The sequence below is a fragment of the Atheta coriaria genome, unplaced genomic scaffold (genome assembly GCF_025399875.1).
Source record: "Atheta coriaria isolate IRGN ID8LTWV9N9 unplaced genomic scaffold, Caltech_Dcor_3.1 hic_scaffold_3_pilon, whole genome shotgun sequence".
Classification (NCBI taxonomy): domain Eukaryota; kingdom Metazoa; phylum Arthropoda; class Insecta; order Coleoptera; family Staphylinidae; genus Dalotia; species Dalotia coriaria.
In genome coordinates, this window is record NW_027045445.1 from 11,524,207 (window position 1) to 11,538,583 (window position 14,377).

The window sequence follows — 14,377 nt, forward strand, 5'->3', positions numbered from 1 at the left end:
CAAGGATGTAAAAAATAGGGTAAGGAGTGAAAAAAGGTAAACAAATCCCCTTTTTTTGCTTATGGGGCCCACTTTGCCCCCCTCTCCCCTACTTGATTGTTATCCGTAAAATGGTAGAATATTATTAGATTTTTTAAACAATTTTAGTAGGTACCACCAAATGAACGAAAATGTCTGTCCCTTAGCACCGAACACTAAGTTGTCCCTTAGCGCCGGACAGTAAACTTATTGATATTTCTTGTGAGAGAGAGAGAGAGTGAGGAGATGGCTATGTTGCAGTCAATGCATACATTTAGTAAATGTATACATTTACTAGTCAATGCATACATTCGCTAAAATTCGTAGTTAAAGTATTCATTGTAACTGAAATGAACACATTAGCTAGTGGATGTATGCATTCACGGGCTGCTTCTAGTCAGTGTGTTAAATCCGTTGATTAAATCGTTAAATTCTATCACCCCACCCCCACCGCCCCATAAATAATACCAAACAAGGTAGCCTCCCTAACCATATGACATATTTGAAATGTCCGGTGAGAGGGGTATGCCCCAAATATGTGTCCGGTACTAGGTGCCACTTTTTAAAACTATACTTTATATTACCAAAGTTTGATTGATAGTATTAATTATTTTTAACACTAAGTTGTAGAGTCAGCATTCTTCGCGACTTCTTATGGCGCGCGTTGCCAAGCAGCGTCACTTATTATTAGCAGCTCGACTAGATAAGTCAAGTAGTATAAGACATTTGTCAAATTTTATAATTTGATATAACTCAAGTAACAATAAACGTTTTATTTTTAAACTCATCCGAGTGTTCAATATAATTGGCGCAGCCGGTAGGATAATCGGTACGGTAGTGTTAATTAAACCAAAAAACCGGTGATTATCAAATCTCTCAACTTCGAAGACATAAACTTTACTAAAACGAGGGCATCTACCCCTGCGAGGAAGGACCGTTGGCCACATCGCACCTTCCACAGAACGACTTATCCGACATGTTAATGGCGCAGATCTTGCTGTAAGTCGACGTTTTCCTTTTTATTCCTATTATATAACGCATAAAGCATACAATTGTTAAAATTTATAAAAAGACAAGAACCTACATTGGTTAATGTCCGTGAATAGAAATAGAAGTCGAAGTCCGGTTCGAACTTTATATAATTTAGAAGAAGAAAATACAATGGCACAACCGGGTAATATCGAAATTCAACTTGCCTTATTTCTTAAAACAAGCGGAAGCTTTCTTAAATTTACTAAGGAGGGATCCTCCAGAGTGCTTATTCAATAGAATTATATTCGAGAGTATTAAATCAAAAATCAAATGTGAAGCGAGAGAAGTATTAATAAGTGCTAATTGTGATACGTGGGCAAATCTTAAAAACGCGTTAGTTGCAAAGTACGGCGATCCGCGTTCGGAAGAGCTTCTTGTCCATGATCTCACGACGTGTTATCAAAAGCAAGATGAAACCTACGAGTTATATTACGAAGATGTAAAACGCAAGCTCCGCGTTCTCACCGAGCACGTGTCCTTAAGGACAGCGAACGTTGATATAAGACAGCATAAAATTACCATGTATGAAGGCCAAGCGTTAGCCACATTTAAGGCTGGTGTAACGGAGCCGTATTGTGCTCATTTGCTAAACGTAGCTTGTGACACCTTAGAAGCGTGCATCTACGAATGCCGACGTTTCGATAATCATATGACTCAAACATCTTTTATGAACTGCGCAGCAACCGGCAAGAAAAAATACTCAAGTTTCAAATTCTAGTAATGCGCAATTTACTAATCGGCAAATAAAATTTCACATCAACAAAATTACGTCGGAAATCAGAATTTTCCACGCGGACCAATTAACATGCCAAAACCAATTATAAATAAACAAAACTATCCAACAAACTCCCAAGTTTTTGGACACAATAAAAATAATGCTCCTACGCCGATGTCTGTTTCTACAGCCAGAACAAATCGGGTACCGAGTCGAGTGAATAATAATAACTATTTTAAACAAACTGGACCTCCTAACTTTATATCTGAGGAGCTCTATAATGTACAAACAAATGAAACAGAACAAGACGAACAAAACTACGAGATGCATAATGAAGACGAATATGAGGAAACAGACCGTATGTTTTCCGATACAAATCAAAACACGGATTTTTGCGTAGAAGCCTCGGACAACCAACATTAGACTTGAACACTATTCAGTCAAAACCGCGACTACCATTCATAATTATTCCAAAATTTAATTTAAAAATTCTTATTGATTCTGGAGCAAGTAATTCGATTATTAATCCAGGACCAGTCTCAAATTATTTTTCAAATTTTCAATTCAAAAAGAAATTCGAAGTGACTAGCTTAAAGCAAAAAGTAACAAATGACACTTGCATAAAGTATCCCATTTTAGAAGATTTTAATATCAATTATTCATTTGAATGCCTAGTCATGGAATGGCATGATCATTTTGACGCATTAATTGGCAATAATGATTTTAAAAAATTAAAAGCATTAATCGATTACAGAAATTCATTTCTTTGCATAGAAAATAAAAGAATTCCATTCTATTTAGAATTAAATTCAAATAACTGTTAACTGGTATTGAAATACCAGTTAACATACTTGAAGGCCAAATATTATTTCCAAATCTTAATATTAATGATATAATAATTCCGGAATGTATAGCAACAGCTAAAAATGGAATAGTTACCTTACCATTAGAATTACAAACCAAAACGGCTTCAATTAGATTTAACCGCAGAGTTGAAGTACAACCGTTTTATAATTTCAAGATAAAGGAACAAAATGATACGCACAATAATAAGTCAGAATCAACGACACGTCTTGATCTAAATTCACTCAGAGTTGATCATTTGAACGATGAAGAAAGAGCAAAATTAAACGAGTTATGCAAAAAATATAAAGACATTTGCTATGATGAAAATTCTGAATTGACTTTCTCAAACGCAGTTAAACACAAAATTCGAGTCACAGATGAAGCACCAGTTTATTCAAAGTCATATAGATATCCCTATTCATTACGAGAGGAAATTCAAAGTCAAATTAAAAAATTAATTAGTAATAAAATTATCAGGCCATCTATGTCACCATACAGTTCACCTGTTTGGATTGTACCAAAAAAACTAGATGCATCGGGAAAAAAGAAATGGCGTCTTGTCATAGACTACAGAAACTTAAATAAGAAAACCATTGAAGATAAATACCCACTTCCAAGAATAGAGGAAATTTTAGACAATCTTGGAAAATGTTTGCGAATTTTTAAGAAAAGAAGTTCAATTTTTAGGTCATATCATAACACCAGAAGGTATCAAACCAAATCCTTCAAAAATTCACGCTATTCAAAATTATCCAATTCCAAAAACGGTCAAAGAAATTAAGTCATTTCTGGGACTGACGGGATATTATCGTCGGTTTATTCAAAATTTTGCAGGAATAGTTCAACCATTTACAAAATGTCTTAAGAAAAATTCAAAAATACAAATTGACGATGAAGAGTATCTTCAAGCTTTTCAAAAATGTAAAGATTTGCTAAGTAACGCACCAATACTTACCTATCCAGACTTTAACAAAACTTTTTGTTTAACCACCGACGCCTCAAATACAGCTTTAGGAGGTGTATTATCACAAGATAACAAACCAATTGCTTACTATTCCAGAACATTAAATTCCGCCGAACGAAATTATTCAACTATCGAACGCGAACTATTGGCTATTGTCGTGTGTACAAAACATTTTAGACCTTATATTTTTGGACGACGTTTCGTGATTGAGACAGATCACAAACCTTTAGTATGGCTATTTTCAATCAAAGATCCAAATTCACGTTTGACCAAATGGCGACTTAAATTAGAAGAATTAGATTACGAGGTTAATTACAAAAAGGGAAAAGAAAATTTTGTCGCAGATGCTCTTTCACGTGTCGAAATCAATACAAATGAAATTAAAGCAAATGATTTAGACGATAATGATAATCTATCAATTTTTCCAAATTTTGACGAAACCGAAAACCAGGAGTTAATCGCGGAAGAACTAGATCGAATTCTCGAAATTTCATCGGGTGAAACAGCTCATACCTCAGCCGAACATCCAATTTTCACAATGCCCATCAGTGAAAAATCTGTAAATTGTTTCATGAATCGTATTATTATCGATAGAGCTGACGAATTCAGGGTAAAAATATCAAAAACATTTGACAAACAAAATTTTTACGTAACGGTAAGAGCAGGACAAGAAGAAGAAGGTTTTGAAAGATTTATACAGCAATACTTAATTCCAAATACACTTTACGGAATTTATTTTAAAGATAAAAATCTAGAAATTCCATTTATACAAGCATGCCAAGAAATTTATAACGACGAACTCAAAATTGTTAAATCTAACACGATTTGTCAAGACATTACAAACACTAGTGATCAACACAAAATCGTTGAGGAATACCACACGCAAAATCATAATGGTACGACCGAAACCGTAAACCACCTGAAGAAGGAAGTTTACTGGCCAAAAATGCACGAAACAATAAATAAGATAATCAATACATGTGAGTTATGCCTTCAAGCTAAATACGAAAGAAAACCTTACAAAATTCCAATGTTAGGTCCGATGCTTGCTAAAAAACCATTCGAAGTCATTCACATTGACACATTCTCATTTGATAAAAGCAAATTTCTTACCATAATAGACCTTTTCTCAAAATACGCACAAGCTTATTATGTTTCTGATTTAACAGCAATAACCATACTCAACAAATTAAGACATTTCTTTTCGCATCACAACTACCCTAACAGAATTGTTTGCGACGAAGGAAAAGAATTTAAAAATAGTGTGTTTCAGGAATATTGCAAGCTTTTCAAAATTGATTTACATTTTACTACAAATTACAATCCCAGCTCAAATTCACCGATAGAGCGTTTTCATTCCACCATTCTTGAAAAAATCAGGATTGCAAAGCTCAAAAATAAAAATGACACCTCTCAAAATTTAATGATTTCTACAATAACAATGTACAATCAAACAATTCACTCATCTACAGGATTCACACCATTTTCACTTTTATATGGTCCTTATGACAATCTTAACGCTCACCAACTCGATTTAGACAAAACTTTATATCAAGATTATAATAACAGGAGAAAGGATGAAATATTACCTTTCTACGAATTGTTATATCACCAACAGTTAGAAAAGAAAACAAAGACCAAAAATGAACAAAATGAACGAAATAAAAACGATATACCAACAATTGAACCAGAAGAGTATATCAGACGACAAAAAATAAGAAAAGCTGATCCTGTTTTTGACAAATTGAACGTTACGCGAATCAGTAATTATAATAAAGTCGAAGGGATTCGTGAGAATTCTAATAAACCAACAAACATAAACCAAAAGAAAATTAAACGACATAAGAAATCTTTTACGTTGCAGGACTTTGATGATCCTGGCAGTCCGCAACCAGGCCCTTCAAGTAGAACCGATTAACACGAACGGTTGGCTATTAGAAGACCTAGGAAAAGCCAAAATTTTAGATAGATATCATAAGTTTTATTTTTATCTTAATATTAGTGAAATAGAATCTAAGTATCATAAGTTGTTAAGTCATGTTTACATAACCGAGCTAAAATCAGCTAATTTCAGTAATGCGTTGCGAATTATGACCATCTTGAAATCAAACTGCGAACAGATTGAGGATACTTTAACAAAATTCAATTTACACCAAAGAAATAAAAGAGGACTTGCAAACATAGTAGGAACGGGAATTAAGTTAATTACAGGAAATTTAGATGACGAAGATTTACAAGAAATTAACAAAAATATTGACGCATTTTTCAAAAATCAAAATGCGATAATTAAACGTATTGATAAATTTACATCTTTCGCCAACCATTTGACTGACAAATACGCTAAAAATTTGGACATTATCGAAAGCAACATTAATAACTTTTTCGCAGCACTTCAAAACCTTCATACCGAGTATGAATTGCACTCTATTTTACAATATGAAATTTACCTAAGCCTACAAATTCTGGAAACTCTAAAGTCAATCGAACGAACAATAAGCTTTTAATGATATTTTCAATTTAAAATTAATCTCAACATCTGATTTATTAAATATTACAAATCATCTAGCACTAACACACAAGCCAAACGAATTATTAAAGTTGGATCGGACTCACCCTTTCAAACTGCTCGAATTTTCCAAATTCAAAATAATTTCAATTAAGGAAACAATTGTATGCATTTTGTGTATCCCCATTGTCAAAGAAAATACTTACCTATACCAACAAATTTATCCAATCCCTAACGATGACATGCAAGTACTTGTGCCACCATCGCAGCACCACCTCATTGGAGCATCAGAAGAAATGTGGACGGACGAATCGTGCAACGAAATCGAGACTGAAGTGTTGTGTGTTGGAAAGCCCAAAAGTGATAAGTGCTCGTTAGAAAGTCCAGAACAGTGTACTTTTGCGTCAGTGAAAAACAATTTTAAAACGGCAATAGAATTAAGCAATAATCAAGTTCTCGTATCAAGTTTTGATAAAATCGAAGTGTTGGAAGAATGTAATGTAAAAATTGAAAAATTCATTATTAAGAAAAATGCACTGATCGTATCAAAATGTAAAATCCTAGTGCATGGGAAAACCTTTGAAAGTTCAAATATCAGCTACAAAATTAAATTAACAAAAATCTACGATTTGGATATCAAAAGCAATTATGTTATTAACTTGGAAAATAAGCATTTGGAAGATGCAAAAGAATTAATTCGAGATGTCAGAGTACTGGATGACGAAGAACTTGAAATCAACCCCGTTGTTCATGTTACGCACTTTACCATTACCACTGTATTAATGTTTGTATCAATAATTGTATTAGCGTTTATCATAATTAAGAGCATTGTAAATGTTAAGAAGGAACGCAAAAACATTATCACCAAACCTCAAAAAGACGTGGACGTCTTTAGTTAAGGGGGGAGGAATTATATTATGCGCATCTCGCCTTATCTTCTAAGTTGTAGAGTCAGCATTCTTCGCGACTACTTATGGCGCGCGTTGCAAAGCAGCGTCACTTATTATTAGCAGCTCGACTAGATAAGTCAAGTAGTATAAGACATTTGTCAAATTATAATTAACTCAAGTAACAATAAACGTTTTATTTTTAAACTCATCCGAGTGTTCAATATAATTATATGCACTGTACTCGTACCATAACGCAGAGTCGTGTGGTGTACTCGTAGACAGTGTACTACGCTCGTAAACGCGTCGCGGATGAATTTAAAGAAAAGACAACTGTAAAACGTCCCGACGCGTGTTGCCTCCGCAGGTATAAGGGAACGTATTATATGACCTTGGTGTCGGTCCCCCAGTATTTTGTTCGAGTCATCAGTACATGTTTATCGTTTTGTATAGCAGGGTCGCTTGCATTTTTGAAGCCATGGCAACTAAAAACGTCAATTGCTTTATTTGTGAAACTCCATTGCAAGAAAATGAAGTGATTGAAGTGAAAGAAAAAGGATTGGAGACTTTTCGTAAATCAAGTGTTAAAAGAAAGGACAATAAGAGTAAACTTATAGAGGGATTGAGATCGATAGTTGTTCACGAGGTATGTCGAAAACGATATAATAATGAGAAATTAATCATTGCGTCATTGCGTAGAGGAAGTAATGTCTCGACTTCTCAACGACAATTGCGATCCACGTGCCCAACATTCTCATTCAAAGATCATTGTTTTTTGTGCGCGGCTGAAATATCAGCAGAGTTTATAGCGAAACAAAAACGTAGGGGGAAGTCCCCTAGTGGCGGACACCTAAGGTTATTTATAAATAAATCAAAAAATATTTGAAGAAATGTTAATTAAATTATGACATATAGTAGATAACAAAGTTAGAAATCAAATTAAAATAACAAAAATGCAACCTCTGTTAAAAAATAATTAATACTATCAATTAAACTTTGGTAAGAAAAAGTATAGTTTTAAAAAGTGGCACCTAGTACCGGACACATATTTGTGCCATACCCCTCTCACCGGACATTTCAAATATGTCATATGGTTAGGTAGGCTACCTTGTTTGGTATTATTTATGGGGCGGTGGGGGTGGGGTGATAGAATTTAACGATTTAATCAACGGATTTAACACACTGACTAGAAGCAGCCCGTGAATGCATACATCCACTAGCTAATGTGTTCATTTCAGTTACAATGAATACTTTAACTACGAATTTTAGCGAATGTATGCATTAACTAGTAAATGTATACATTTACTAAATGTATGCATTGACTGCAACATAGCCATCTCCTCACTCTCTCTCGCTCTCACAAGAAATATCAATATGTTTACTGTCCGGCGCTAAGGGACAACTTAGTGTCCGGTGCTAAGGGACAGACATTTTCGTTCATTTGGTGATACCTACTAAAATTGTTTAAAAAATCTAATAATATTCTACCATTTTACGGATAACAATCAAGTACTACCTGTATCTTTGAATACCACTCAAATGTAAATGCATAAATATACTAGAATTAATTACATTGATATTTAGGTGACGTCGTGATTTTGCGCCTGAAACAGCAAACGGCTGCTCCCGCCGTGGCCGTGTGCGTTACTGGCGAGCCACGACGAGTGATCCTGTACCTGTGTGCCCCCCGCGCCCCTTTCACTTGTTTTTTGAAATGAAAAGATTTAAACTAGCTTAAATAGTACGAGTGTCCGGTGCTAGGTGCCGTCCGGCGTTACGGGACTTCCCCCTACACGTTTGTGTGATCGTAAAATTGTGTATAGTGTACGTAAATTATCGATGAAAAACACAATTTCAGAACGTGCTAGAGCACGTAATGATGATTGGGGTCGAGCGATTGTTGAGCGTCTCGAGCATGTTAATGATTTGGCCGCAGCCGATGCACAGTATCACAACTCGTGCATGAAAAAATTATATCGACCGCCATCGAAAAAAGAATTTAAAGCAAAAGGTCCGTATGCAAACGAGATCGATACTGCAATGCAATATATTTACTCTTATGTCGACCAGAATTCTAAAGAGTGTCAGTTTCCCCTAGACGAACTGATGACTAAAATTGAAGGTGATTACTGCCCACACATAAAAACAGTGAAAGCACATCTCCTCAAAAAATATGGTGATGATATTTTAATTGCTGTCAGTGCCAATAAGGCTGCTATAATTAGTTTCCGAAACAAGAACCAAGCGGATTGCAATGAAAACGATAATCCCATCGCCGATAATGTGGAAGAAATTTCTACTTGTGACGTTTCGATCGGTCCTAAAGACGATGAACTCACAACACCTGGTCCATCGAGAACAGCGAAGCGGAGGAGAATGCATTAATAGTGGAATAGTGCATGTGGATTAGGGGATACCACAAGACCTTATAAGAATTGTTCTTATAAGGAGTTCTCTCTCAGAGGATAATCCTCCACTTAAATTATTGTTGAGGTGAGGTGAGTTGTAAATTAAAAAAGAATTAATAATCCGAACCACCCTGTTCTCGGAGTGGCTTTTTCCTACTCTGTTCCTTCTCCTCCAACGCTTACTTCCCTTCTTATGACTTCTATTTTCTTCTCTCGACTCTCCTACGCTTACATGTCATTCGACTTCGGTACATATGCAACCCACATTTCACAAATTTCTTATTATTTAAGAAAAATGCCTTCTACAACCAGGATTTGATTAAAGAACCCACAACACGCTAGCATATGCACATGCCACTGAGGGTTGTTCTTTTCAACATTACACAACTTTTTAAAAACAACAATACTTACAGTCTTATCACTGACGCTACCACCTACATTGAAATATGATTTATAAAACTAATACTGAAAGCGGCAAAAGAAGCAAAAATTAATTTACTTCCAAATATAATAGAGCAAGAGTCAGTGACGGCCAAACTTTCGTTATTTTAGGAAAGATGAAATTTTGTCCATGTGTTTCTCCAACACAGGTAAGAACGATCCCCAATTATCGTGGTTCCTCTGGCAGTTAACAGCCAACAAAGATTTACACATGATTACCTATGTTTCTTTATTTTAGCAAATTCCATTTTTGCATATTTTGTTCGTAACATTATTATAACATGCGCTGCTCATTGCCAGTCACCTGGTATGGTTCCAACCCTAGCCAGACACCCCTAAAGTATATTATTTTTTAACTTTTTTACTTTCGTTATATTAGGAAAGCTGAATTTGATACACATTATACAGAGAGCTATGAAACTGTGTTTTCTTTCGCGCCAGACAGTTTGGTCGGTTCTATCATCCTGCCAGACGCATTGAAAGTGTATAAAAGTTGCAAAAGTTAAATTGTTTAAACATGAATTTTTCAGAAAATAGTAATTTTATTACCTGTGTTGGAGAAACACATGGAACAAATTTCATCTTTCCTAAAATGACGAAAGTCTGGCCGTCACGGGCTCTTAGTCTATAATATATAGGTAATTGTATTTTATTGAAAGTAATAAAAAAAGTTATAATAGTTATTTGAAAGTATAATTGATGATACTCACTCTATTAAATTGTCCTTGCAGTAGCATGTTTTGTCGCACGGGTAACCTGGAATAGAAATTTTACTATAAAATACAATAAAATAAAAGAGCAATAAATCTAATAGGAACTCACAGTTGGGAGATATTCGACGGCCGATCGTTGACTCGCGAGCACAGGATATTCAATGTTGTTGATGTCAACAACTGCCGCACAAAACACGTGTTAACCACAGTACAGCGCACGACCGACTAAACTGGAAAGATAATTGATAACAGATGCAAACAAATATACAAGGTGACACCAGGTGGTACTATCAAAAGTAAATAAGAAACCTGTATGCAATCGTTTGTTACCATTTCACGCAAAAACTACTCAACTCATCATCATGAAACTCTGTACACATACTCTTGTAAGTATCAGAAGTAACATAGGATACTATTTATTAAAAATATATATTTTACAAAAAAATAAACTACAAAAAAATCCCGCTCAAGCTCTAAGTACTATAATACCGTCAGACTTTATTATCGATAGTCACGTCAACATCCAATCCAATTAATATACTTCGTGAACACAATAGGAAGCATAGGTTTTATTATACAATTAACGTCATTAATGCTATAAAACTTACAAAAAATATACAATAACTTTACATTACGAAATAATTGTGTAGAAACAAATATACATACTAAAATAATTAAAATTATGAATCAATTAATTTAAGAAGCATTAAAATATTCATAGTTTTTTGTTTTGTTCAACATTATTGAAACGCGAGATTTTTGCTTTGTCCTTCAGTCTTCTCAAAACGAGAAGTTCGTCGTAGGATGCACCATTTTCATCAGCCCATTGCAATCCCAGCTCAAAGGCGTTAATTGCATCTTGTGCTGATATTTGTGGAGTGCTTGCAGGTACTTCATCGTCATCTTCATGAGATATTGTTGTATCACTAGAAATCTCGTCGTCAGACATTTCAGGAGTATTTTTCTCTATATTCAATCCACCGCACCAGGTTTCCAAATCTTCCGGACTTATCTGTACTTCAGCAAAAATTTGCTCTAATACTTCCGAAGGTACACTGATTTGTGGATCGTTGGTAGGAGTGCTGACTATATCTGGCCATAACTTTTTCCAAGACGATGTAATAGTTGATAATGGTAATGCATCCAACGATTGACAAAGAGCAAAAGTCATGTCTTTCATATTAAATTCTTTTAACGTTTTTTGTATTTGCTGGTTTTCTGCTACGGCTTTCAGAAGCAGGTTTTTCTTAAAATCTTGCTTTACAAACTGAGTGATATGTTGATCCATGGGCTGAATCAATGCAGTGCATTTTGGCGGAAGAAACATCACAGAGATGCATTTATCCTCAGTTGTCAGTTCATCTTCAGTCGGATGAACGGAAGCGTTATTAAGAAGCAATAACGCTTTTTGAGGAAAATTATGATCTTTTAACCATTTTCTAACTTCTGGTACGAAGCATTCATCAAACCACTTTTTGAAAAGATCTTTTGTCATCGTCGCACTTTTTTGTCCATAATAGTGTACAGGTAAATTAATGTTTTGGAATGCACGTAGTTTATTAGATTTTCCCACGACCACCATCTTTAGCTTGTGTGTACCAGCAGCGTTAGCACACGGTAATATGGTTACACGTTCATTACTTACTGTTCGTCCAGGTACGGATTTTTCATTATAGGAAACAAAAGTTTTGTCAGGTATCACACGCCAAAAAAGCCCTGATTCGCCTGCATAGTAGACCTGTGACGGGTTAAGATTTAAATCTTTCACCCTTTGCAAAAATTTTAATTTAAATGACTTTATGCAGGTGGCATCATTGGAAAGTTTAACTCTTGCAATATTCGATAAACGTATGTCATAACGACTTTTGAAACGATCTAGCCATCCGGTGCTAGCCAAAAAACCTTTTTTTTTCATTATTTTCTTATAAAAATATTTAGCTTTCATGGCCAAGATGGGTCCCGAAATGGGTGCATGTCTATTTCTTTGCTGAAGATACCACGTGTATAAAGCTTCTTCCACTTCTGGATTTTCAGCTTTTCTGAGTGTCTGTCTCTTGTCACAGTCAGAAGTTGACACGAACTGTTTAATTTTCTCGTGGTTTTTCTTAATGTCATAAATTGTAGATCGACCTACGCCGTATTCATTTGCTAATCTATTTATGGATTGGTTATTATTTAGGCGCTCTAAAATATCGTATTTTTCTTTAATTGTCAGAGTTTTGTGCTTTCTCTTCTGTGCCTTTGACGACATTACTAGGTACGAAAAAAAACGATTAAACAGTAAACAATGAACACACGCTAGACCGCACCAATAACTCCTTCGACTTTTAAATTCAAACTAAGCAATCAGATTTAAAACCCTACGTGTCGAGCTAATAGTGGTGGTACGTACAAGTTATAACTTGTTCAATCATGCATTAGCGAAGCTTGCTGTCGGATTACAAGAGGTGCTGGATTATGTTGAAAGCCTAGAAATATGAAAAATTAAAAAATATAAACAGAAGTTAATTTTTACGTAATGTTACACACCAACACAATTCCGCAAATTGTTGGTAAAAATGATGTTACTCACGGTGACAACCTTTCCACACGTGATTTATTTTCACGAACAATTTGGACTAATAAATCCAATTGTATTTCCCAGCGATTAAACAAAAATTCAACGGGTGGCACATGCATGCTGAAATCTCTTAATGCCCAAACGCACGGAAAAATTTTAAAATCAACATGCTTCCTATACTAGCGCCATCTAGTTAGAGCAGAGAAAACTAGCGCGAGTAAAGGTTATTGGAAGATATCTGGGATTAAATAACACACGCTTAACGTACAAAAATATCATAAGGCAAAATATAATTTTTACGGCATTTCCGTGGTTAATCACATATGTTAACAGAGAAAATTATGAAGATATTCTATACTTACAATTTCGTAAAAAATGATTGCCTTGTGAGGTCCAGTTAATTTGCTTGAATCCTAAAACAAACAAAAACAGTGTTTCAAAACCCAAAAATACAATTTTTCAGAGGTTTCCCTGTGTTAACAGCAAAAGCTGATATAAAAAAATGAAATCGAATTTCAATACTTACAATTTGGTAAAAGTACGCTTGCCCTGTGAGACCCAGTTCCTTTGCTAGACCCCAAAAACAAACAAAATGCGGTCTTGCAAAACGCAAACATACAATACTCTGGCTTCCCCTTATGGTAATCACACAGACTATTGAAATGATACTTTCAATATTTACAATTCTTAAGAATCAAAACCTTAAAACAATCTGCAATCAGTGATGCAAAACACCAAAATAATGGTTTGTTGATGTTGACATAGGACACAGGTTATGTGAAGTCGCAGAACATATGCGCCGCGTTAAAACTGGCGCATGCGAAGGTGGTAGCTTGACCCATAGAAACTCGCGTTCGCGAAAGATTGGCGTTAGTCGCACTAGATCTGTGCCTAGAACGCACTAACTTCCGAACAAATGCATTGAATGAATGTTTTACCAATAATTTAAGGGATCGTGTAACTATGCGTGTTATAGAAAAACATCAGGTCTTTAATTCTTTAATATGCTTTTTTAGTGATTATTTAAAGGCACTCCTATTATTTATTATACTATTATTTAGGACTCTAAACTTTAAAGCGTTGAAATAGTATGCAAGTAAGAGATTGTTTGTAGTATGTCAATCACAGCTGGCGCTAGCTGTACCAAGAAGACAATTTAATAAGCTTAAATGCATGTGTGTGTTACAGAACGAATTTCAGACCAAGGGCGATTTGATAATTTACGCCACCTATGGAATACTAGCAAAAACATCAATGCGCGATGGAAAAAACCTGTTTCACTCACGG

General features: G+C 35.0%; 1 protein-coding gene across 2 annotated transcripts; it reads right to left on the bottom strand.

Annotated features, from left to right (window-relative positions):
- Nucleotides 1–10,923: 10,923 nt before the first annotated feature.
- LOC135789503 (jerky protein homolog-like) lies at nucleotides 10,924–14,158 on the bottom strand. 2 transcript variants are annotated; one of them, XM_065299360.1, is made up of 3 exons: nucleotides 13,617–14,158; nucleotides 13,453–13,503; nucleotides 10,924–12,998 (listed from the first exon to the last, which is right to left on the bottom strand). In XM_065299360.1, exon 3 carries the CDS (start codon nucleotides 12,779–12,781, stop codon nucleotides 11,246–11,248), a length of 1,536 nt encoding a protein of 511 aa, XP_065155432.1. In that variant the 5' UTR covers nucleotides 12,782–12,998; nucleotides 13,453–13,503; nucleotides 13,617–14,158; the 3' UTR covers nucleotides 10,924–11,245. The 2 variants fall into 2 exon arrangements, with proteins under 2 accessions (XP_065155432.1, XP_065155433.1); XM_065299361.1 differs by having other exon boundaries at nucleotides 10,924–13,503.
- Between the last annotated feature and the right edge of the window lie 219 nt (nucleotides 14,159–14,377).

Coding starts and splice junctions, on each gene's coding strand:
- LOC135789503 (XM_065299360.1), bottom strand. CDS start 12,781: ATGTCGTCAAAGGCACAGAAGAGAAAGCACAAAACTCTGACAATTAAA.